The sequence below is a fragment of the Coenobita brevimanus genome, chromosome 94 (genome assembly GCF_032717465.1).
Source record: "Coenobita brevimanus isolate Jiangsu-jjx chromosome 94, ASM3271746v2, whole genome shotgun sequence".
NCBI classification, from domain to species: Eukaryota; Metazoa; Arthropoda; class Malacostraca; order Decapoda; family Coenobitidae; genus Coenobita; species Coenobita brevimanus.
Window position 1 is genome coordinate 37,681,457 of NC_137047.1, and position 23,928 is coordinate 37,705,384.

General features: G+C 43.9%; 1 protein-coding gene across 1 annotated transcript in view; it reads right to left on the reverse strand.

Moving 5' to 3' along the window:
* The window catches only part of LOC145412888 (uncharacterized), a 107,604-nt gene that overhangs the window by 10,769 nt on the left and 72,907 nt on the right, over window positions 1–23,928 (reverse strand). The window contains exons 2-3 of the mRNA XM_080282685.1: window positions 5,603–8,211; window positions 3,512–3,610 (exon numbers count right to left, since the gene is read on the reverse strand). Of these exons, the coding sequence (XP_080138811.1) occupies window positions 3,512–3,610; window positions 5,603–8,197 (2,694 nt within the window). The 5' untranslated portion in view covers window positions 8,198–8,211. The remainder of the gene's footprint in view (window positions 1–3,511; window positions 3,611–5,602; window positions 8,212–23,928) is intronic.

Genomic DNA, 23,928 nt, shown 5'->3' on the forward strand with positions numbered 1-23,928 from the left:
TGACGATCATGACCATCAAGTGATCCTGACCGACCCGGTGAATTACACATACATGCACACATGCATGCACGCACGCACACACACATGCACGCACGCACACACACATCCAAATGAATAATTCATACTGTATTTAAAAAGTACACTACTCAGTCCTATGCCAATCCTTTGTACTACCATGCTTTTAAAAGTCATGGAGATCTCATGTCAAACTGTGAGATATGTCAGTGGCATATACAATATATCTGAAATTACTAAAGCATTACAGTACTTCAAAAATCCATAACCAATACAAATTATCTTTTAAATTTATGTTGAACAATTTCATTACTTACAATCATTGACTCACTACTCATGTGACAGTCCTTCACATAACCACAGTGAATTACCTGTCCTTTAATTTGGTTGACTGAACACCATAGCTGTTCATTTCCATCTATCTATTTATAGCCAGACGCCTTCATCCTGTAAGGGGTGGCCACAAACAAACTGCCTCCACATCACCCTCTCCCCTGCCACTTTGCTGCCCTCCCCCCAGCTGACACCCTCCCTCTCTCATATACCTCTCCACTTCATCCCTCCATCTCATCTTCAGTCTCCCCCTTCCTCTCCCCCCCTCCACCTCACTCACATATGCTCTCCTCGTTAGTCTCCTGCTCTCCATCCTCTCCACATGGCCAAATCACCTCAATGTATTTCTCCTTACACTTTTCATCACACCCACATCCACATCACAGAGCTCCTTCACTTGCTTATTTGTCAGTCTGTCTCTCCATGTAACTCCACATGCTCCTCTCAAATAACCCATTTCCACTGCTTTCATTCTTGACATGTGTCCTTCCAACAAGGTCCAAGCTTCACTTCCATACATTAGAGTTGGAATCACAATAATATCATGCATCAACTTATTTACTTCCATGCTCACTTCACTCTTTCTTATCACTGCTTTCAATGAAACAACCTTTCTTCCCTGTTGTACCCTTTCAAGCACTTCATCCTCTAAACTTCCATCCTTACTCATCACACTACCCAAGTAGTTAAATGCACTCACATTTTCCATTTCCTCACCATCTAGCCTCACAGCACTGTGCATTCAGTGACTTCATTTCTCTTGAAGACCACAACTTTAGTCTTCCCTACATTCACCTTTAGGCCAGGCATCCATTTGTCCATGCTCCATGATCCGTGTCTTCGTCCGTATCCGTGTCAGTGTATCCGTGATGTATACGTCCATTTACCCATGATGACTACGTACGAGGTCTGTGTTTTGGCCAGTCACAGTGAGGCATCATGTCACGGCGGCTGTGTCAAGCACTTGAGGAACATGATCATTCTCCGTATGGCCTGGATAATCCTTCACAGACACCCTGAGAATGGCATCTAACAAATAACGGCAATGCCAGATACTGTGCTCCGCTGGGGGTCTTTGAATCAGTAAAGTATTAAAGAATTGTGACCATCTTTCTAGGATTGCTCACTTGTCTTTCAGGAGCTCTCCATCAGCTGATCGAATAGGGGCTATGCTGTGTTTGGATGGCATACAGATAGTTATTATGGACTTACAAGCTTATGTTGGTCATTAATATCAGACTGTCTTTACAGCTCTTTTGTTTTATTCAGTCCACCATTTGTTCTTCATGTGATGCTGTTTTCTCTGGGATTCACTTCTGAGATTCTGGAATTTAGTTTTTAGGGTTAAGGAGCTAGGAAGAGCCAACCAACTGTTATGTGCTCTAGTCTTCACTGCAAGAGGGTCATGTAAGTCCTCAGCATTTTCATTAAACAAGTCTACATGGCAGCAAATGAAGAAACCTAGTGTTTCTTCTGCAGTGCCTTGAAGTAGTTCTTAATGTTCAGCCACTTTGCATCAAGGTTTGTTGCATTGTTGTTTGGGTCAAGTGATGGGCACCGAGAGAGCTTGTCTGTAACAGTGCTGCAGAAGGTGTTACAAGCTGTCACATCCTTTAAGATACAACAGTTTATTTTCTTGGAGGATAGTCCACAGTATCTGTGTTAGTATAACTAATTGCAGTTTGGTGAGTGTAAGGTTGTCACTCAGCACCTCTCATTGCATGGGTTATATGAACTTCTCTTTGGCCTCTTTATGTCACAATGATGTAGTCAATTAGGTGCCATTGTCTAGATCATAGGTGTATCCATGTGGTTTTGTGTTTATTAAGTTGAAAAATGGTGTTGGTGATGACCAGACTGTGTTCCGAGCAGAAGGAATGCAGTCGAAGATCATTGTTGTTCATGTTACCAACACCAAGGCAGCCTATAATGCCTGGCCAGAGTTGATTATCTTTTCTTATTCTGGCATTACAATCTCCAGCCAGGATGAGTTTGTCATTATGTGGTACTGACCGAATGGTAGCTTCTGGAGAGCCATAAAAGGAATACTTGACGGTGTCCTCAGAGTCAAGCCTGGGGCACAGGCACTCATGGGTGGTACATGCTGGTCTTTAGAGAGTAGTATGCTCCAAAATATCAGCCTTCCTAATATACCAACAGCTGATTCTTGGATCTTCTATAATCTGTTGTTTCAGAGTGCAAAGTCAATGTCATGGTTTCTTCTTACACTGTCTGGGTATCCCCTCCAGAAATAGGTATATCCTAAACCTGCATCTATTAGGTTACCCTCTCCTGAGAGGCAAGTCTCAGACAAGACAGCAATGTCAATTTTATATTTTTTAAGTTCATAGGCAAAAATGGCATTTCTATGGCATGGTTATGTGTCTGGGTCAGTATCAGGCAAGGTTCATGTATGCCCAGTAGCAAGAGTCAGAGGGATTCTTTTTGTTTTTGAATCACAGTGTGGGATGCCTTGACAAATGCAGTTATCTGTCCAAGTGGTGTGGAGAAGCAAACGTTTAGGTTACCTTTTCTAAACCCCTCCCTGTCAAGGGTAAGCAGCTGAGCATTCATTTCTGGTTAGTTAGTAGCACTGGATGCTGCTGAAGGCATGACCTGCTCCAATGTCATCATGCCACCAACCACTGGTCCAGTGCTGCCTAAGTGCAGGACTCAAGCTAGTGATTTCCAGCCACATCCATGACCTGTCACTGTCACCCTAGCCTGTCACCACAGGTCTTTTGATTTTGGGTGAAAGGATGAAATGGGAGGTGAATATAGCAGTGGACTTGTGCAATGAATAGGATTTTATGTAATGCTGTGGGTGCAGTCCTTAACCACTACATGACTTGACCCTTCTCAGTCTGTTATGGTGGCATGACGATTCACAATGACCATCTATTGAACAGGGTTGTATGTATGTATGTATGTGTGTGCATAATATATATATATATATATATATATATATATATATATATATATTGTATATATGTAAATATACATATATACTGTATATATGTAAATATACATATATACTGTATATATGTAAATATACATATACTGTATATATATATATATATACTGTATATATATATATATATATATATATATATATATATATATATATATATATATATGCAGACTGTGAAGTACGTTAACTTACCATGTAATGGAGTTCTCTGTGGCAGCTCTGATCAGATGAATCACTGGAATCATTGAAATTTGGTGTGGCATAAACTGGTTCCTCCCCTCTCCTACAGCCCTGATGGAATACAGGCAGTCACATACATGGACAGCATGTCATGGCCATACACAGTCAAGGACTGTAAGAAAACATACAATTGTACAGTATATCAAGAAACAGTAGTCACAGCAGCAGGGCCCTTGGAATCCTAATACCATCTCACAGGTACACCTTCCATTCCACACATAATTTCTTAATTACCTATCACACTTAGTTGATGTTAACCTGATGACTGGAGAGAGAGAGAGAGAGAGAGAGAAAGTTAGTGTATGGGTAAAATGGGTATAGTTTTCATATTTAGTATTAGAAGATGCTATTTTACTCATTTATTTTCCATAATGTGCTTGAAATGCCACTTCAAGGGGGAACCATTGGACTTACTGGAATTATACGCTTTATTGGATCAGATTTCCTCCCAACTGATCGAGTATGGAGAGGGTTACTGTATACTGTACTGTATTATACAAATTATGGTGAACCACCTTTGGATGTTAAATCACACCAATGCATGAACCTCACACTAAAAAAAAAAAAAAAAAAAAAAAAAAAAAAAAACAGTCAGGGGCTTGAAAAGTTGGTAAATTACAGTTTGACTCATTCAGTCGGGCAAACTTTGGTTGGTATCTCGTTATCATTTTTTTCTTGATTCTTTTGACCCTATCCCACCCCATTGTGGGATGGGAAAGGATATCTGGATAATGATGATGATGATGATATTTGTCACAAAAAAAAAAAAAAAAGAAGTGCACCAGGAGGAAAACCACTAGAAATTAACCATCCATTAAAAATTCTAGTACCATGGCAGTACCAACCGGTCCTGTACATCAAACGGGTGTTTGAAAAGTGCCAACATCACCTTCCCTGTGCACCATAACCTGCAGAGGTGTGGGCATTGGTTCTCAGTAACTGGACTCCCTTTGCCTGTGTAACTTTGGACATAAAATAGGCCTATGGTAAGGGTTCAGTCTTTGGACCTTTATGGTTGTGGTTCCTTCACCAAACCTACCAGTGCATCTCAATAACTGGACCACATTTAGCTGTGCAACTTGACAGACACCATGGACCTACTCCAGCATAACTGATTTTCAAAGATCTAGGTCCCCCCTTCCCCTGTACACAACAGCTTGTGGATACCATATCCAAGTAACCAGGTCAGTTTTGGCTGTGCAGCTTTGTACACATAGCAGACCAAAGATAAAGGCCCATCCTACTGATTTTCAAAGTTCTGGGTCAGTACCCCCACCCCCTTGCACACATCACAGTTGTGGAAATCATCCCAGCTTTAGATCTGAGCCCTCCATAGCCCTATTATGCTACTGCCCTTAAAACATACAGCCATATTTCTATAATACTGTACTGCAACAGGGATATGAATGAAAGAGGGCTGAACCCCCTTTAATAAATCCAAGTTTTTCCAGCAGATATCTGTTAATTCCATACAAACCACATGGAAAATGCCTAGCTTATTAAGTTTCAAGGTTCAATAATTAATAGCTACACTGCCTAATGGAATGGTCACAGGGGGATACACTGGCATTCAGCTGTTGAACAACAGATCATGCTGGTTCACACTAATAGCAGGACTGGCAGCACCAATCCTACAAAGCAACATTGCATTCAACACTATTCATAGCTCCACAACAATTTTCCTTTGCTAGGAATTCATGAAAATGTTTATGTAAAATATTCCCACACACAGAGTAGTCTAACCCACTCTCCCTTCCTGCAGGACCCCTCTATGGGTCTGAAGATGGTTTTTGACATTAGTATGAAGGGCAGCATTTTTTTTTTTTCCCCACAACCACTGTAGAAAATTGACATCTATCTTGGCTTTCTTGGCAGTTGAGATAATTCCAACTACCTCCTACCTAGTGAGGAGTGGCCTAGTCAAGGGCAGTTTAAGTTGTTCTACTTTAGATGTCTTCATATCTCAAATAAAGGGGAAAATGGGTATTTAGCTGTACAGAAACCTGGTAATCCACACAATTTCATCGTAACTGCAATTCTTACCTTATACAAAGTTTCATCACTCATGCTGCGCTTTGTAAAGAAGCCAGTGTCAGGGGGTGGGGTTGTCACTGAGCAGTAACCCAATGACATAGGCTGCTCACTCTCCATCACGGTTGATGGACCCTGCAAGCTGTGGGCAGAAAAAGATGGAGTTCCCACTGTCGAGTCCCTTGGTGCAATATCCTCATAGTCATGTCTGCCAGCATTAGGACTTAGGAGGCAAGAATTGGAGTGAGGTCGCCTTCTTGGCTCAGGAGACTTTGAAGTTCTGTATTCTATATTATGGTATTCTATTAGGTTGTCATTTGCATTCCCTACAGTTTGAGAGGCAGAATAAACTTCATTCTTATTGCTGCCATTGCTGACTGAGTTACTGGAATCATTCTGACTTCTGGGAAAGGTATTTATATGGATCTGCGACTCAGTATCATTGGATGCTGACTCAGTGTAAGGTGGTGGTGTAGGAGGTGGCTTTTTTGGTCTGCGCAGGCTGTAGCGTACGTGAGCCTGACGCTGGAACTCTGATGCCACTTCCATTTCCTCTTCCTTTTCATAACTAGTGAGAGGATCAACCAGTGAGGTTCTCTTTGCCTTGGCCAGAACATGTGGAGGCTTAGGGGCAACTGAAGGCTTTGCAATATCTTTACTTGACAGGTCACTTTTGCTCCTGATTGGAGGTTTTGGGTTAAAGTTATTGCACTTACTCTTCTTTTTAACTGGCACAGCATAGATTGGGGGTGAAATGCACTTCTCAAATTCACAATTTTCTTTTGCCATCTCATTCTCATCATTCTGTTCTTCACATCTGTTGTTTTTAAAGTTTTTGTAAATATCATATGCAAAGGTTCGTGGTGGCTTCTTTGGAGGTGGACCAGTTGGTAAACCTTGAACTTCCAGTGTATCAAATTCAGGACCTCTGGGGTGATCAGAATCACTGACACACTTGCTTCTGTCATGATTACTAAGATGTACTGACTGTATCTCATAGTTAAAATTTTGATCATTAGCTTGGCTTGTATCTCTTAATCCAACTGGTGATCTTTTGGGATCAGTTATGTGTTCTCCATTTGCAATATCACTAAATGAGAGTGAACTGCCATGACCCATCATTATAGGGGAGTTTTCTCTTGATATGTCGGCAGAATTATATGACAGAAGTGATTCTGTGGAATGATATACAGGTGGGCAGTCTTTATTTCTGAGTGTAGTGTGACCTGGAGAACATGAAACTTCTAAATGGTCACCCATCCCATTGGTGTCTATATTATGCCTGTCTTCATCTGAGAGTTGATTTTCATTCTCAGTTTTATGCCTTTGAGTCACTGGAGATACAGATGAGTAGTCTGGTGGTGATGGGGCCTTCCCTTTCTTATGAGTGGTTGATGTATGACTCCCTGACCTTCGCCTTGGAGGCCTTGAAGGGGGAACTATGAGGTTATTGGCACATGAAGATCCATTCTCAATTAACTCTGCTGTCATTGTTCCTGATTTCTTTAGAGCCATATCAGCCACTTCTCTCGCAATTGCAACAGGAACTGTTCCTGACTCAGAAGAGCTGCAATGTATGAGAGACTTCTGTTTGTCTGTTGGTGTAGCTGTGTCATCAGCCCTTCTGCCACGAATTTTACTCTTGCCTTTCAAATCATTATCATGAGAAGATAGCACAATTCCAGTTCTGCTAACTTTAGTTTTATGATTAGTGGATTTCTCCTTCATATTTTTCACTTCTTTCTCAATTTTAGATGAAAAACTTGATTTCCTAAGAACAGTAGGTTTATCTTTATTTTTCATATTCTTCACCACATTTGCTACAAGTTTTTGTTTTCCTTCAAATGTCGAACTGCTATTTGAATCTTGATTATAAAGTAAGCTGTCAGTGCTTCTTTGTTTTCTTTTAGGAGTTAACCAGTCTCTGTGAAACACATTTTCTTTATGAGCAGAGTTATTTTTGTCACTTCCAAGGCTTTTTCTTTCCACACTGGGATCCCTTTTCATATTAAAATTGCCATGTGATCTGGAACGTATATGGGTGAAAAACTTACCTCTAATTCCTCGAGGTTCATCTACACACTCATCCTCAACATCACTGCTCAATTTCTTACTGTCAGAATTTAATCTTGTATCGAAAGGTTTAAACACTGGTATTCTCCTGACAACACTGGGTTTTACAGCAGTAACACTAGTAGGTGTATTATGGTCCATATTTTGATCTGATACATCATGGTAGGATGCATCTGAAGTCTTAGTTTCAAAACTGTCTCTGAGATTGCTGGAATGTTTTCTAGGTGTACTGGATGGTGCAGCTCCAGTGCCTGGGAACAGACCTGATGATGGTGTCTCCCCTGTAGAAAATCCTCTCATCCTGATAACACTGTTTTCATGTTTGTTGGTTGTATCAGGATGCAGTAAGTTTGCGCTAGTTTTCCTGATGTCTGCACTTCTTGGGGTTTCTTTTTTGGGTACTGAGGCAGCTCTAGGTCTGCCCTGTGTTGGTGTGACATGCTGTGAGGTGGACAGAAGTGGACTGTCCTCATACAGCTGCTCAAACTTGCCCTTGATGGCCTGGACGCTCACCCTTGCCTCAACTTCCATCATGATGTCCTCACAACCTGAAATATCAGGGCCGTATAAGTTGAAATCTAATTGGTAATGACAGTGTAGATACTTATAAAATATGAAGTACATTTATCTAGTTAGCATAAAAAAGTCCAAACCATACTCATAAACCTTCTTGAGCTTAAACTGTGTACAAAGCTATGAGATAATGTTCTAATCTTCATCTGAAGAGTTACCAAACACTTCACATCCAAGTTAGAAAGAACAAGGAGCACTCAAAGGGCCACAACATCCACTCCCTCCAACTAGTCTCAGGTCCGAATATTTACTTTGCCCTGTGACTCTGACCTCCAACAAATGACTCTCAAACTTAAATTACTTATTACTTGCTCAAACCTTAACCCTTCTAAGTTTGATTCAGGTCAGATCAAAACTGCTGGAGTTTACTTTCTTCAGTGACTCTGACTTTTCCCAGCATCCTTGATCTTCATTCTTTCCCTGTGATCATGATTTTAAACTGGTTGTTCTATGTCTTGAATCTATCTATGATTTAATCTGACGACTTCCACAAAGTTTGGTCTACTGTACGACCGATAAAAACTGTTTAAGATGATCTTGCCATGTGACCTTGACCTTGAACAATAGGTTAACCCTTTAGGTGATCTTCAACCAATCTACCCTTTTGATTAATATCTGATCAAAACTATCTTAGTTATTTAGTTCACACACAGACCGAATGAGTCGAACTTTGATCTTGCCCTGTGACCTTGTGACCTTTGAACAATGTTCTCACAAGTGAATCCCTCTGCTGTTGCTTGACCCTTTATTTCCTTATTACGAGAGGTGATGTGTCTCAGTAACAACACAATAAGTAGGGCCAGTATATGTGTATAAATAAATAAATAAATAAATACAGTATATATATATATATATATATATATATATATATATATATATATCCATCCATCCATCCATCGCCAGACGCCATGTATCCCAAATGGGGTGGCCAAGGGCTTAGAGTTAATTGTTTTACAGTGAGGGGCACTAATCCTCCACCAACCCCACTTGACACGTAGGGATGCCAACAGCATCTGGTGTTCCCAGGCGGTCACCCATCCAAGTACTAACCAGACCCAACATATATATATATATATATATATATATATATATATATATATATATATTGTACAAAGGAAAAGGGGAAAAAGAAGTGTGTGGTAATCATTGAGGCATTTGTCTTTGTAGTGTAATAAGACAAATGGTAGCATATTTATTGACAGAGTTATGGAAATAACACAGGAATTAGTTGTGAAGAACAGGGAGGTTTTAGGAAGGGAAGAGGTTGCATAGATCAGATATTTATTCTTGGGTCTTTAGTGGAAAAGCTTCTAGAAAAGGAAAAGAAGTTGTATGTGGCCTTCATGGATTAGGAGAAAGCATGTGACAGGGTGGATAGACAAGGAATGTGAAAAATATTAAGAATATATGGAGTAAATGGGAAGTTGTTGAATGCCATGAAGAGTATATATGAGGGTGCTAAGGCTGCACTCCGTGAGGATAGTGAATAGAGTGAATTTTTCTATCTGAATGTTGGAGTGAAACAGGGATGTGTCATGTCTCCATGGTTGTTCAGTTTGTATATGGATGGGGTTATAAAAGAGATACAAGGTAGGGCAGTGGATGTTGAAGCATCCCTACTGAGTAAGGGCAGCATTTGGAAACTCCCTGTATTGTTGTTTGCAGATGATGCTGTATTGTTAAGTGAAGACTAAGGCGAGCTGCAAGGCATGGTGAATGAGTCTGGACGTGTGTGTAAAAAACAGAATTTAAAGGTGAATATAGGGAAGGGTAAAGCTATGGTCTTCGACAGATATGAAGTCACTGGTTGTACAGTGAGGCTGGATGATGAGGAAATGGAAAATGTGAGTGCATTTAAGTACTTGGGTAGTGTGATTAGCAAGGATGGAAGTTTGGAGGTTGACATGCTTGAATGGGTACAACAGGGAAGAAAGGGTGCTAGTTCTTTGAAAGCAGTGACAAGGAACAGGGAAGTGAGCATGGAAGTAAAAAAGTTGCTGCATGACAGTATTGTGATACCAACTCTAATGAGTGGAAATGAAACTTGGACCTTGTTGGAAGGACACAAATCACGAGTGAGAGCAGTGGAAATGTGTTATTTGACAGTAGCACGTGGTGTTACATGATGAGGCAGAGTGACAAATAAGGAAGTGAAGGAGCATTGTGGTGTGGATGTGGATGTGACAGAAAGTGTTAGGAGAATTACACTGAGATGGTTTGGCCATGTGGAGAGGATGGAGAGCAAGACACTATAACAAGGAGAGTGTATCTGAGTGAGTTAGAGGGGGGAGGGAGCAAGGGTAAGGCCAAGGATGAGGTGCAGGGATAGAATGGAGAGGTATATGAGGGAGTGGGGTGTGAGCTGGGAGCAGGGCAGTGAAATGGCACATGACTGGGTGACATGGAGGAGATTTGTTTGTGGCCATCCCTTACAAGATCAGGGCATTTGGCAATAGACAGATTGACAGATGTTTATGTGGAGTATGGCAATATTAGAATTATTTAAATGACATAAAAGTGGACAGGAAGGTGTAACAAGCAGAATAATTCACATAGAGAAAGGTGTTTGGGAACTTTCTTAACCTAAATGGATACCACCCTAGGTCTGCTCAAGGGCATTAAGGTATAAGTAGGTATTTCAAATCATGTGACGCGTTGCATCCGTCTAGCAACAAACTCATCTCTTTTCTGTCCAGCTCTGTAATGCAAGAGTTAACCATTACTCCCAGTCCTTAATGTATGCAACAGGTCAACTCTGGAACTGTCTCCCTCTGTCTATTTTCTACTGCCTATGATCTCCAGTCTTTCAAACGCAGTGTGTCCAGGCATCTCGAAATGAATGGATCTTGAAATTAGCTCTGTTATCTTATTTTTGTTTTTTCTGGGAGGAACAATCTTGCGGGTTCCAGGACATTGGCTCCTTCTTCCTTACATAAAAAAAATAAAAAAAGGCTCAGTCAGGCCAGGTCAAGATCTCTTAGGTCCACGTTTAGTTAGGCCAGTCGAGGTCATTTAGGTCCTGTTAGGCTTAATCAGGTCCCTTTGGTAAATTCGTGTCTTTTGCATCCACCCAGGCTCAGTCACAGGGGTGTGCATAGGTATATATGGCTCAAAGAGGCTAAAGTTCCTTCCTCTATGCTCTGCAGGCTACAATGTGCTCTCTCTCTCTCTCTCTCTCTCTCTCTACCATTTTTCAGGCTACATGCAACCATATGACGTCAGTGGGAGGTAAGCAGCTGAACACAAACAGTATTTCTTTCACTTATCCTCATGTGCCACACCACAGTATTTTCTTCAGCTGATGAAAAAAAAAAAAAAAATGCTTCCATGTGTCTCAGGATGCCTAGTGTTCGAACCCCACCAGGTGGTTCGAATAATAACACACATGGAGCGTGATACCTTCCCTGAACCCTTGCCCCCCAAACTTGGTACTGTTGTGCACCAAAGTTCTTTCCACCAAGCAAGCATAATGGGACTCTGAATCACCTAATTTTCAACCCATTACACAGCTATATGCATTTCCTATAGATGCTTTGTGGATTAAAATTCATATGAGGTGGTTTGGCCATGTGGAGAGGATGGAGAGTGAGAGACTGACAAGGAGTGTGTGTGAATGAGATGGAGGAGGGGAGATGGAGGGGGGGAGAGGGAGGGGGGGGCAAGGATGAGATGGAGGGATGGAGTGGAGAGGTATATGAGAGGGGGAGGTGAGCTGGGAGCAGGGCAGTGAAATGGCGGGGGACAGGGCGACATGGAGGTGATTTGTTTGTGGCCACCCCATACGGGATTGAGGCGTTTGGCAATAAATAGATTGATAGCTTTGTTGATTAAAATTCATATGATTATTTTTGGACTCGCCATGCTGAAAACTGTAGGAAAAATTTAATGGTAGTTGTTCCTTGGCTGGCTGAAGAAACTTTTGTGTACGATGCCAATTCAGGACCATTAGGAAACTACAAATTCAGTCACATCCACTCACATCATCTTAGATCCATTCTTGCTGGTCTTTTGGTTTATTTCAGCCACAGACCCAGGCAGAGATTGATGTCACGCAATTTAGTCCCTTTTAATTCACCTCACCTTCAAGTCAATTTCATAAAGATCGATCCGGATCATACCAAGAATTATATATGCCAAGAATCAGGCCAATCAAGGCAATCGTTTGTGAGGTAATAACACTGGGTAGGATAGGTGGGAAGGAATGGGTGGGATAGGGTGAAATGAGGGTGGAAAGTATACCCTGTGAGGAAAGTATACCCTGTGTGGAAAGTATACCCTGTACGGAAAGTATACCCAATGTGGAAAGTATACCCTGTCTGGAAAGTATACCCTGTCTGGAAAGTATACCCTGTCTGGAAAGTATACCCTGTCTGGAAAGTATACCCTGTGTGGAAGCATACCTTGTGTGGAAGGTATACCCTGTGAGGAAAGTATATCCAGTGTGGAAAGTATACCCTGCGTGGAAGGTATATCCTGTGAGGAAAGTATACTGTGAGGAATGCATACCCTGTGTGGAAAGTATATATGTCCTGTGTGGAAAGTATACCCTGTGTGGAAAGTATGTCCTGTGTGGAAATTATACGGAGTGGAAAGTATACACGAGTAATGGAGAGGAGGATGGCATTGGTAATGAATGGTATTGGATGGCATATCTGAAATCTGTTGTATGTTGATGATGCAGTACTGCTTGTAAATACCGGACAAGACCTTGGTAGGCTAGTGCAGAGTTTTGCTGATGTCTGTGAGTGTCATGTCTTGACAGTAAATGTAGAAAAGCGTAAAGTGATGGTTATTGAGAGAGAAGGTGACTCCCAGTGCGATGTTACAGTGAATGGAGTGAGACTGGAACTGGTGAGAGAGTTCAAGTACCTGGATACAGTGAGAGAAAAGAGAGGAAAATGTGCAAACGAAGTTGAAAGTACAGTGACACAAGAAAGAATGGTAGCTGGTGCAATGAAGGCCTTGATAAGAAACAGAGGCTTGCGAGTTGCAGCTGCACGAGGTTACGTGAAGGAGTGTTAATGCCACCTTTAACATATGGATGTGAGACTATGGTGTGGCATGAAAATGAAAAGTCAAGAGTAAGATCAGAGGAGATGGGACTGCTGAGGAATGTATGTGGAGTACAGAGGGTGGACAGGATACGAAATAATGTGATTCGTGAAAGATGTGGAGTAAGGAAGTCGGTGGACACCAGAATTGAAGAGAGTGTACTGAGATGGTATGGTCATGTGGAGTGAAAGGATAGCAACAGAATGGTGAAAAAGGTATATCAGAGCGAATCTGAAGGAGGGAGGAGGCGAGGTAGGCCAAGGAGAAGGTGAAGAGATATGGTGGGTGAGTGTGTGTCGGTGAGGCTAGGGACCTGACAAGAGATCGAGCTGGCTGGATGAATGTTGTGAGGAGAAGTGCATGATTAGGGATTTGGCACCCCTTTTTAACGTGGCAGCCTCCGGATTGACTCAATCGGATACGTTTATGTGAAGCTACAGAACGTGATGAATGTTTTTGGCGTATCCCATACAGCCAGGATTCCGGAGCTTGAATGATGAGTGAATAGAAGCGTGACTCATTGGACTGGGCAAATTTGGCCAGTCTGGACACTGCTACTCCTCACCCTGCCCCACGGTAGGAAAGGAGGTCCGGATGCTGCTGCTGCTGATGATGATGATGGAAAGTATACCTGTGTGGAAAGTATATCGTGTGTGGAGAGTATACCCTGTGAATTTGGGTACTGTAGGTGGACTGGTAGTTGAGGTATTCATCTTTATGTTTACATCCGCGTAGAAATGGGTGGGGTGGGTAGAGAGGAGTGGGTGGGATGGGGGGGTGGATAGAGATGCGTGGGTGGGGTGGATAGAGATGCGTGGGTGGGGTGGGTACAGATGGATGGATGGGATGGGCTTGGAGAGTGGTGAGTGGTGGGGTATGCTAGGGGAAAGTAACTCTGTATATGCTGTGTAAATAAGTGTTGTGGTGCAAAATATGTGAGGGGAAAAAATGGGTGGGGTAGGGAGAATCGAGTGGGTGGGTGCGGTGGACAAAGATGGATGTGGGTGGTGAGACAAGGTGGGAATGGTGTAACAATTTATGAAGGCCATTACGTGATGCGTAGTGTTGATAGTGGAACGGTTCAACAATATCATCACCAACATCATCAACAACAACAAAAAAGTAAAAATCAATCATATAACAACAACAAAGTACGTAAAAATCACTCTATATATATGTAGAGAAAAAGGTGATTACTTGGATATGAGCAGTACATTCGTAAATAGGACAGTAGCCAAATGCCAACCACCAGAAAATCAAAATATTGTGTTTCCCAGGCTAATGGATTATGATATACTGATTAGGCTTCATTTACACGCAGCGTAACTCAGAAGAATAAAAATTTCTTGGCACTCTGTATATCCCTTGTTATCATCCATCTATATCCAAAACAACGGCCATCTGTCGCAACCACACCAGTAACCACAATCTCTCTCTCTCTCTCTCTCTCTCTCTCTCTCTCTCTCTCTGGCCATGGTTACAATTTCACCCCTTTAGATTAACTATTCTGCATTTCACATCGGACAACAAGCAATTAATACTGTACACTCAAAACAAAGCCACGAGAAGTTTACAAAATTATCACTATTAACGCTTTGGCTACGAAATAAGCACTTCATTTTTCCTTCCAACATATGACATACGATTTTCTTCACACCACAAGGGGTTACGGTATGTGAGGTGGAATGGAGGGTATGGAGGGTAAGAAAACACGAGATGAGAGGAAAAAGGTAACTAACAAGCCATCCTATTTCACCTTCTTCGATTACTTTCCTCCAAGAACAAATAAGAGTGAGGGAAACAGGGTGGGGTGGGCTAAGATGGAGGTGGGTGGTGCGGTGTAGGAAGCTCGGTGTGGGTGTGGTGGGGTGTAGGCAGCTGGGTGTGGGTGTGGTGGGGTGTAGGCAGCTGGGTGTGGGTGTGGTGGGGTGTGGGCAGCTGGGTGTGGGTGTGGTGGGGTGTAGGCAGCTGGGTGTGGGTGTGGTGGGGCGAAGGCAGCTGGGTGTGGGTGTCGTGGGGCGAAGGCAGCTGGGTGTGGGTGTGGTGGGGTGTGGGCAGCTGGGTGTGGGTGTGGTGGGGTGTGGGCAGCTGGGTGTGGGTGTGGTGAGGTGTGGGCAGCTGGGTGTGGGTGTGGTGGGGCGAAGGCAGCTGGGTGTGGGTGTCGTGGGGTGTGGGCAGCTGGGTGTGGGTGGGGTGTGGGCAGCTGGGTGTGGGTGTGGTGGGGTGTGGGCAGCTGGGTGTGGGTGTGGTGGGGTGTGGGCAGCTGGGTGTGGGTGTGGTGGGGAGAAGGCAGCTGGGTGTGGGTGTGGTGGGGCGATGGCAGCTGGGTGTGGGTGTGGTGGGGTGTGGGCAGCTGGGTGTGGGTGTGGTGGGGTGTGGGCAGCTGGGTGTGGGTGTGGTGGGGTGTGGGAAGCTGGGTGTGGGCGTGGTGGGGTGTGGGCAGCTGGGTGTGGGTGTGGTGGGGCGAAGGCAGCTGGGTGTGGGTGTGGTGGGGAGAAGGCAGCTGGGTGTGGGTGTGGTGGGGTGTGGGCAGCTGGGTGTGGGTGTGGTGGGGTGTGGGTAGCTAGGTTGGGTGTGGTGGGGTGTGGGTAGCTGGGTTGGGTGTGGTGGGGTGTGGGTAGCTAGGTGTGGTGGGGTGTAGGCAGCTGGGGTAGGGTGTAGGCAGCTGGGGTTGGGTGTGGTGGGGTGTGGGTAGCTAGGTGTGGTGGGATGTAGGCAGCTGGGGTAGAGTGTAGGCAGCTGGGGTTGGGTGTGGTGGGGTGTGGCCAGCTGGGTGTGGGTGTGGTGGGGTGTGGGTAGTTAGGTGTGGTGGGGTGAGGGCAGCTGGGGTTGGGTGTGGTGGGGTGAGGGCAGCTGGGGTTGGGTGTGGTGGGGTGTGGGCAGCTGGGTGTGGGTGTGGTGGGGAGTGGGCAGCTGGGGTAGGGTGTGGTGGGGTGTAGGTAGCTGGGGTTGGGTGTGGTGGGGTGTAGGTAGGTGGGGTTGGGTGTGGTGGGGTGTAGGCAGCTGGGGTTGGGTGTGGTGGGGTGTGGGCAGCTGGGGTTGGGTGTGGTGGGGTGTAGGCAGCTGGGGTTGGGTGTGGTGGGGTGTAGGTAGATGGGGTTGGGTGTGGTGGGGTGTAGGTAGGTGGGGTTGGGTGTGGTGGGGTGTAGGTAGGTGGGGTTGGGTGTGGTGGGGTGTAGGCAGCTGGGGTAGGGTGTAGGCAGCTGGGGTAGGGTGTGGTGGGGTGTAGGTAGGTGGGGTAGGGAGTGGTGGGGTGTAGGTAGGTGGGGTTGTGTATGGTAGGGTTGAGTAAGGAATGACAATTAAACAAAGAAGACATAAACAAGAGGCCAGATGGTGTGAAGACAGGGCGAGGTGGAGATCATGTTGATGCTGAATTAAAACATCTTCTCTACGCCTAGTTTACTTCTCTCGATTTGATTACGTATTTTCTTTCTTGAGACGATTTTACTCAGCTAGTGATTTGTTTTCGAAATGGAAGAGTTGGCTGCAGCTTTCATCAACCCCTTCACTCTCAGGGTGCTCTCCTAAACAAAAATAATCCAGAAGTAACAAGAACAAACCAAATTAATGTCACCCGAATGAGGGGATTTAGACAAGGATTAATCGTGAGGGAGTAAGAGTGATAAAGGCTAGAGGTGACAAGGACACAGTACAGTAGGTTGCTGCAAGATGAAGCCATGTGAAGAAGGGAGTTTGGATAAATGCCCGGACACTACACGAGGGTTATTACAGCACACAATCAAGTTTTTGTCGTGTTCCTATCTAACCTCTAGAACACGAGACGCAGCCGAATTTATATCCATGTTTCCCGGTCCGAACAACGAGTTACGGAGTGAGGGGAGCTCTTGTGTAGTATTTATAAACACTTTTACTCCAACTTTGTGCATTCCACTGTTTGTATATACGTCCACAACCAAACTATAGTACATATTATAGTTACATATTATAGTAAGGAAAGAACTTATGACTGCAGTTAATTGTGACGGAGATTGTGTGGCTCAATCGGTAGAGAGGTGGCTTGCAGTCATACCGGACCCAGGTTCATATCCACGCTGGGGCAGGGAACATTTTAAGGATTTGAATTTCATAAAATCAGACTTTACTAATCTACCAGAAGACCCGCCGACATGTCGTAAAAATACCCCAGCTAATACCAATACACCTGTCCTGACTGAGACAGCTCTACCATATATTCACTATGGACGGTGGGTGTTAGCGCCAAAGTGGTGACATGCAGAGAGGTGTATGGTATGTAGGAGGACTACTGGGCCTTGAGAACAGGCTGTGAAGCCTATGCCAGAGTCGGACAGAAAAAAAAAAAAAAAAAAAAAAAAGGAGCCTTCGTGAATGCTACAGCTGTCAAAATGAATGTTGCAACAAAATACATAAAAATACATGATCAGTGATATTCCTGAACTCCTATAAAGTGCTGCTAGTCGTAAAAAAAAATATGATTAGGTTCTTTTATAAATACAACCGCTGTTACAGTGAATATAAATAACATGAAAAACAAAACTGTCTGTGGTAATTTATAACTGTGATGGAGACCTGTTTACCGTAAATATCGTTTAGGCTCCTTTATAAATAGGGTCCCTTGTGTGGCGAGCGATGCGGCCCGTCACCGGTCCCCACGCAGACAGAGAGGGAAAGTTGTTAGAAAGTGCGTCGTACAAACTCCCACACCACTACACCCGTTTTCTAGCCAAGTTCTATGTACAGACTGGGCCAAAAGTTCGCTTCCTACTCCACTCAGCCCAATTCGCACTCAGGGTACATCCGTCACTTTCCTTCCTACGAATAATATTCAAGAGAGTCATCTACGGTCAGAAATAAACCAAGCCTCCCTTACTAAGGAATATTAACCAGCAGAAGAACGTATGAAATAGTAGAGCTGATATGTTATGCGAATTTTCCGTCCTGATGCTTCATATGAAAGGGAATCACCTATGGGCAGAGAAACATACCAAGCCTCTCAGAATTAAATATCTGGCAGCAGAGGGAAGTGCCAAGTTAAAGAGTTGAAATACTAGGCAAATTCCTATCCCTAACTGTACAATGCAGCTCCAGCCACTCTCATTACCATGTGATGCAACAACACTACTGCGTATGCTCATCAACTGCATTTCTTGTGGGAGGTTTTCTTAACGCCATCAGTAGAACAGCGATTTTGTGTAATTTATTCTTGTCACCACCAGACTGTTTTATTCAGTTTACAGGAGAGCTCTAGGCAACCACTACTATTTGAACATTTTCCCCTGAGCTGAATACTACTGCCTGGGTAAAGAATAATTTGTAACTGTACAATAGTCATCGGAGTGGATACATCTTACATCCGCCTCCACTTCGAAGCACTACAAAAGGTGATGTGCAGAGGCCCATATGTTGCACCAGTGTATTTGTTTACGTCTTACGTCTTACATCTGGTCGTATTACTAAAACGGACATTTTCCAGCACAGTAAACATGAGACGTAAAGAAATACATTAGTGTCGCCAAAGCCCTCGGACACGACACCCCCTGTAGTGCTTAGCAAGGTCTAAAGATACAACTGGTGCTTAGAAGTGGAGGCGGTTGTACGTGACGCCACTGCAGTCATGCATTATCAATATAATCTGGCTGCCTGTACACGAGTTATCTTCAGGTTATCAGAAGCTTCTCGAACAGAAATGATAATAACACATCCACTGAACCTACAGTACGAAGACTTTTTTTCTTTAGTTCGTGGCAAACACCCAACAATTTTTCTCCTCTTAGTGTTAACATATTTACCGTATCTTCTCATTCAGCCGTGAATAACAAGGCGTGAGGTGTTGAGTCGGGACAAAAGTTCGCTCAATACTATCACCTATTCTACTTTGTACTTTCCTCCTGGAAAGATGGGAGAAATAGGAAGAGAAGACGACAGACACAGAAAAAGAATGATGGAGGGGAACGAAGAAGTACGCAGCACTACATCAAGTGAGTGGTGTGCTGCCTACTTCTTCGTCCACCTTCATCATTCTTTTTCTGTGTCTGCCCTCCTCTCTTCCTATTTCTCGCATCTTTCCTGTCAATATTTATTACTCTTCTTTCCTTTTCAGGTGGCTTTACAATGAGTGACAAGCCTAATGACTTCCTGAAAGTCAGGAAACCATTTATAACGCTGGGTGATAACCATATAACCAACACATACGTGTCCCCTACGAGTCAACAAGTGGGTTGGTGGAGGGTTAGTGCCCCTCCCCGTAAAATAACTAACTCAAAGACAAACGGCCACCCCTTACGGGATTATGGCGTCTGGTTATAGATAGATAATATTACTGACCTGATAGGGATTTAGTATGTTTCTCCGCCCATAGATGATTGTATTTGATATGATGCGTTTGGGAGGAAAGTGACGGACATTTGTTAGGTGTAAAGTTGACGCCGTGGAAGAGTGGGCGAACTATTGCTCCTGACTGTACAAGTGCTGGAAAGGGTTGGCGGTGCAGTGGCTGGCCGGTGCAGGGCAGATGGCAGAGGCGGTGTTTCAGGGCAGTGACTGGTATGCTATGTAGCTTTCAGTATTTCGTAACAACTATTTCTTAGCGAGTTATTCTACAAATTGCACCTCAATATCCTCTTGTATGCTACTGACGCAAATTACGGACCAGAGAATACGAAGGCAACGGTATAATACGTAAAATCAGTGTCGGGATGTTCCTTAGTAAACGTCTGCAGTATAAGTCACACACACACACACACACACACACACACACACACACACACACACACACACACACACACACACACACCAAGGAACGTAAAAAAAATTGTAAGCGAAGGTGAAGCAAGTTTGTATAGTTTTAGGGTCACGTATGAAACGCCTGTGGTTGTTAAATGTGATCAGCTTGCATGCCAAATTAAATAAAGCAGTCAGCACCGATTTAGGAATGTTATATATTCTATCATCATCATATGCTTCAGAGATTATCGCTGTTCTCTATTTTAGGTCGTCAACAAGGGGAATTTAGTGATATGACAGTTCTTCTTTCGCAATATGTTCTGGCCATTACATCTCAGCCTCCCATGTGAGCGATACAATACCATGCCGATATTTACACGATATACGTAACTTACAACAGAATACTGAGGTGTAATATGCTGAACAAATTGCTAACAAAGAGTCCCCAGTGCCACCCAAAACACAGCAGTAACAACCTATAAATCTGTATATCCCACTGGAGCCCAGTGGCCGGAATACAGGACGGAACTGGGAATTTTCAAAGACTATGAGCCGATAGGCGGAGGGGGGTACGCTTAGTACCTCGCCCAGGAACTGTGGGATCCAATGGGATATATCTATACGGTACTGTATATCTAAAAGAGCCGCGCTGTTTGTTTGTATGTCCTTCAATCACGCCCAAACTAAGGGCCAGAGACCCCCAGACCCATACATATTCTGAATCAGGGTGACCTAAGGTTAGTTTTAGGGGGGTCAAAATTCAGATCTGGGTCATTTGAGGTCACCGGCTGAGTGTTTGCCTAACTGGCCCGGGCAACGCCGGGTACTCCTGCAACCCAATTTTTGGCAAGGAGACTCACATGACCTCCAGTTCGGACATAGACTATGTGAGGTTGACCTCCGAGGTCATTTGAGGTCACCGGTCGGAGGTCATTTGAGGTCGCTGGTAACAGTAAACAAGTGCGCACAAATACTGTGCGTTAGTCTGCGAAAACTGAAAGAGAAAGTTCCTGGACCTCTTATGATCCCTCTTCAAAAGCATAAGAGGTATATGGTCTGTGTGCAGTAGAAAGACTGAACTAAAACAAATAGGATTAGAGTGTTTGCATTATTGGCCTGGGCAACGTCGGGTACCCCTGCTAGTAATTAATCAGGTCACCAGCTGCCACCTCACAGAACACTGTCGGGAGCAGGTTTCCGCTCTGTGTATCATTATCGCACTACTCGCTAAATTTGACTCTCCCTGGACGATTGTACTTCCATTATTTTCTTTCCTAACTTACCTTACCATAACCTAACCTAACCTAACATGTTAACCTAAATGACTGACAGACTAACCTATCCTGATACATAGATAACGAACCTTACCTAACCTAAAATTTCCTGGATAAGAAACAGTGCAAATATGCTACACAGAATGGAAATTAGCCTCCGGGACCAGGTCTCTTGCTCTCCATCCTCATTAGCTTTTTTTTTCTTTTTTTTACTATAGTGGAAAGTTTAATATGGACCGTAACAACATTTGGAGGATAAGTGTGATAATAGTTTGCTGTTTCAAAGGACGAGTTAGATTCCAGACTGTGGCAGGAATAAGTTTCGCGATAAGAATTTCGTTTAAACAGATTTCACTGATCTTCAACAAGACCCGTCGACAAATGATAAAAACACTCGCACCAATACAATGACACCCTTGTATGTATTGAAATGGGACGGTAGGTATTAGGGCCGAAGTGGTGGCATGTGAAGGTGTGTGGCAAGCTGGGGGATTGCTCGGCCCGGGGGAACGAACTACGAAATCTATGGCCAGAATCGGACCCACTCACCCACCCAACAATTAATACAAAATAACTACATGGGTCTAGAGCAGTAGTAGCTTCCTTTCTGCAAAAAATCTTAATGCACATACTCTATAAACAAACGGCAGGAAATTCCCCACATGGAACAGAAATACAGGATGCCTTCACTGTATGCTGCCTTTATCTTTCTCTCTCTCTCTCTCTCTCTCTCTCTCTCTCTCTCTCTCTCTCTCTCTCTCTCTCTCTCTCTCTCTTCCCTGCAATTCAATTCAACGTCAATCACAACACACTGCCTATCAAGGGTCCACTGCCCCCTGTGAAGCTGATATACCAGTTTCTACAAGTTACAATACCAGTTATGAAAACTGTTTTGGTCTTTTGGAACAAATTCCTGACATACAACAAGGGGTTAGGCTCGTATTCCTTGTAGCTTAGGAGGCTTACCACACTTCTCAATGATGTACCGTATCCTCTTTTGTGGATTACAGTCTACCATTCTTCCATGTTATTTATTTTTACCTCCGTCAAGGAAGCTATGTTTTTGCCGGCGTTGGTTTGTTTGTCTGTTGGCAGGATTACTCAAAAAGTTAAGAACGGATTATGCTGATATTTACTGAAGGGACAGGGTATGGCCCAAAGAACAGCCCATTAGATTTTGGTGGAGATCCGTATCATCATGCGGATCCAGGAGTTTTTTGTTTGTTTGTCCACATGATATCTCCAAAAGTTCTCGATTAATTTCAATGAAATTTTGTGGAAGGGCGGGCTACGGGCCAAGAAAGAATTGATCAAATTTCGGGGCGGATTCGGATCCTGCGGTGGCATTGGTGGAGGTATGCGCTCTCTGAGTGTTCTAGTTTTATATCGATCCACACTGTATAATAATACTTCAGAATCTATTAATGGACCAGCTACAGAAATAATGTGATGAAGAAATGCAAGGAGACTAACCCAGGAGAATATGACCCTCACCGCATACTGTTCCCAGATGCTGCTCTCACACTGTGTCAACACCGTCACAGACACATTGTTTAGGGTTTTAGTGGGCCAAACTCTCAAGGTCACTCAGAAGACAAGTCCAACAAGGCTGAAGGTGGTATTGGTTCGTGAAATGAAAACAGCCTTAACGTCATCCACACACACGAAACATTATGACCACAACGATGGATATTACAGAACGCCCATATTTCTTACCCTGCTCTCAGAATGATGCTTAATATCGCTTGCCAGGGACATATTCTGTCTTATTCACTGTAAGTATTGTTACTACATGGACACCTTCGTGGAAACAGATTCCTCAAAAATCCCGAGCTGTTTGGGTTTAGAAAATCACTGGGCCCTTCCTACACGACACTTCTTTTAACCGAGTTTACTTCAGACCAAAGCTGCACTACAGATTAAGATGTTTATTGACACCAACATAAACAAGACAAAGAACACACTGATAACCGCACACATCCCTGCAGAATTCTATGGGAAAAAATTAGTTTCTCGTTAAGCAGGGCACTGAAATGGTGGGGGACAGGGCGACATGGAGGCGGTTTGCTTGTGTCCAGCCCTTACGGGATCAAGGCGTCTGGCAATACATAGATGGATAGAGAGATAGTTAAGCGCTGGAATGACACCCATCTGGCACCCCTTCAACACATCCCCGACCACAGTTCCCATCACACACTCTGGCACACCGGCATCACATCTCAAAAGTGTCCTTCCTTGTACACATCCCTCAGACAAGTTACAGATACACCCTTGACGAACACCAGCCACACCACCAATACTCCCCACCACAGTGTATGGGGCGACAACACAAGAGGGAAAAGGGTGACGCCCATAAAACTCTACGGGTACAGCTTGCCACATTTCATCTTCTAAAAAGGAACAGTGACACAGTGAGGGATACATGCTGGATTTGGCCGCCCGCGGGGATGTGACAAAAGGCTGACTATGATAGACAGTCTGCGTGTTACTTTTCTCTTTTTTGCCGCACTCAGTAGAGGCGGAGGGGGTCATACCCAGATGAGTCCATAACTGTGTCACTTGCTCCTTGGTTCAATCACTAAATCGCTGTACTATTTTGAAATGACCCAGGCCTTATTGGTGAGGGGGTGCTGGAGGGAGGGGGTAGTGGTCGTGACTGGT